Source organism: Sinocyclocheilus anshuiensis, unplaced genomic scaffold, assembly GCF_001515605.1.
Source record: "Sinocyclocheilus anshuiensis isolate Anshui unplaced genomic scaffold, SAMN03320099.WGS_v1.1 scaffold961, whole genome shotgun sequence".
Lineage (NCBI taxonomy): Eukaryota > Metazoa > Chordata > Actinopteri > Cypriniformes > Cyprinidae > Sinocyclocheilus > Sinocyclocheilus anshuiensis.
This window is the reverse complement of record NW_015557049.1, coordinates 586,903-589,744: the sequence shown is the minus strand read 5'-3', so window position 1 is coordinate 589,744 and position 2,842 is coordinate 586,903. Positions and strand designations below refer to the sequence as shown.

The following is a 2,842-nucleotide window of genomic DNA, read 5'->3' as shown; positions in this document are numbered from 1 at the left end:
TTGGACTGATGCATGCAACACCCGCTGAGTGGCATTAAACAGCTTGAAAGATCAAAGACAATTTTTAATATAACTCCGACTGGATAACATAAGTAATGGAGTAATTTATGGGCTAATTTTCATTTTTGGGTGAACTAACCCTTTAATAACAATAAGATTTGAAAATAAATATTTTTTTTCAGAAATATATAAAAAAAAAAAAGATCAATGGCAACAAATGGGAATGCTTCTGTTAATCGATCATAAATATATAAACATATTACAATTATATAAATATATACTAAAAATAAGATAGATGATGAAAAATGATTTAACAAAAATAAACTCTAGTTTTGATCAGTGCAGTATTACAACTTTAAAACTGCACAATATTTGCTGTAATCCTAAAAACTGCCAAGTGACTTTCAGCTGTTTCTGTTTGTGAATGCAGCAAATGCCAAAAACTGCTAAATCATCTTAGACTCTACTCAAATGACACTTGAGCTCTAACATCATAAACATGCCTCGATCTTGACAAATGAACTTGGCATAAAACAGCAAACAGACTGAAGAGTTTAACATGCTCTTGAGCACTGAAATCATTCATCCGCTGATATCAGTTCAGCATCTGAGCAAAACAACACTGGCACCACAGAGCACCAAAGTCAATGAATGGGCAGGACAACATGCCCATAAAACATCTATGTTTTAAATGGCGCACCAAGCTCTCACCATCTATGTCAATCTGTTTTCTTTTAGATATGTATTTTTTTTAATTCACTCGCTTCCATCCTACATGCACCGGACGGACGAGTTTCTTCTGTGCAGTGGAGCATACAGCAAATTAGCTACAAATAAACACAGCACATTAAAGGCAGAGGTAGAGTGAGAATAAATCTTTCTGCTGCAAAGCAAACCGCCCCATTTCTCCTTAAAAAAAACAATCCAGCTCCAGCGCACATATGAGAGACAACTCCCTTACAAAGGAAAACAATGCCACATGAAAACAAACCGAGTGCAAATACAAAGAAAACAAGCCTCCTGTAGAGATAAGCACATACATCATGTGCAAAAAGACAACTGAGAGGTCCAAAACTACGCTTACCATCCAATCCGAAGCAGGACGTAATTTTTTGGGCGTAGTTGCACAGTCCATCGTAAGGAGGCTGTTTTTGCTGGTGCACTGCACTCTTCTCCCCCATCTCTACTGACCGACATAAACACACTCACACCCTTCTAACCTCACAGGACGGCCCGGCAGGACCTTCTGAGGCTGCGTTCTCATCAATAATTCACATTCGCATGCGGCCACTTGCACACACGTGCACGCACACTCACAAAAGTACTGAGGCGGTGTGTCCTCGCTGCATGCATTCTGGTGTCCGGACTGGGAGGAAGTGGAGGAGGAGACTCGGGTTACCGCGGTACCGGTTGCCAAGGATAGGCCAGTGATGCCGCAGTCTAACAGGTAGAGGTCTGCTGCCCTGGTGCAGAGGAAGGGCGGGGCATTTACAGGATGAGCAGCACTACTGTCAGACACGATGCAAGAACACACACACACACACACACACACACTCCAATCCAGTCTATTGTTAAAGAAATACTCTTTACAAGTTGTTCACTGTGTCTGGTTATGGAAGCCGGTTTTTGTCACAGTTGATTAAAAATGTAATTAAGTCATTACTGTGAGCTAGTATCTAATTGTATTAAAAGGCATTGAGAAATCATTATTATGAGAAAGTTTCTCATTATTAGCAGATACTAAGTCATGATGTTTATCATCATTATTATAAAATAATACGTCATCTTAATATTCAATTATTATTTTCTACAGAACTAAATTTTTTGTTAACTGTTAAGAAAACCAGCTTTTGTAGTTTGCAATAACGATCGACTGATAATGTTTTTTCATTGTTGATGCTGATATCTAGGTGGAAGATGGCCAATGTAATGGCAATACACACTACTGTTCAAAAGTTTGGGGCCAGTAAGATTGTAATTTTTTTTTTTTTTAACAAAAGTAATTATTTTTTAAGCAAAAACGTATTCAATTGATCAAAATTGACAGCTTTAGAAAAAACAAATATTTAGAATATATGCTCTTTTGAACTTTCTATCCATCAAAGAATCCTAAAAAAATTTAAAAATTCACAGATTCCACAAAAAATTAAGCAGCGCAACTGCTTTCAGCATTGATAATAATGAGATTTGGATATTTTAATAAAAAAATCTTACATATTGTGCCTTTAAGCCTGACAGTAATGCACCTGGTAATAGACAGAGCCAAAAATTCTTGAATCTGTCTCAGACAGTGACCACATTTAGTTTATTTATTGGACCTAAATCAGGTTATACGCCATATTGAAGTTAACTCGGACGAAAACGAGGCTGTGAAGGATAGAAAAATATTTAAAATTAATTTTCAAACTTTCAAAGCTGATTTATGGAGTTTTTGTCTACTGAAAGACAGAAGGATGTTTCGTTGTTAAACAACAATACAATCCATTAAAGGCACTGTTCCTCACAGCCTCGTTTTCATTCCTGTCAAAAAAATAAATATGGCGCTACCCTGACTAAGGTCTATCAAAGAGAAAACAACACGCTATAGATTGACACTATATGCATTTTGTGGCCAAAGTGATACCTTATGCATCTACAGCAATCGACTTTCAGGCATAAACGCACACAGAGAAATAATCACTTTAGTAAAGAGGTGTGTGACAACTAGCCCCGGTCTCCTATACTGCGTTGAGCTCTAGTACTCTGGCGCCATCTGTTGGTTAGCTGAAGTGTTACGATATTTCGACATTCTTGTGTAACCATACAATTTTTGAACCAGCGCAATATATACTGTGTGTGTGTA

At 37.3% G+C, this 2,842-nt stretch overlaps 1 protein-coding gene across 1 annotated transcript in view; it reads right to left on the bottom strand.

Annotated features, from left to right (window-relative positions):
* ablim1a (actin binding LIM protein 1a) overlaps window positions 1-1,199 on the bottom strand; it is a 42,843-nt gene extending 41,644 nt beyond the window's left edge. The window contains exon 1 of the mRNA XM_016470932.1: window positions 1,085-1,199. Within this exon, the coding sequence (XP_016326418.1) occupies window positions 1,085-1,181 (97 nt within the window). The 5' untranslated portion in view covers window positions 1,182-1,199. The remainder of the gene's footprint in view (window positions 1-1,084) is intronic.
* Between the last annotated feature and the right edge of the window lie 1,643 nt (window positions 1,200-2,842).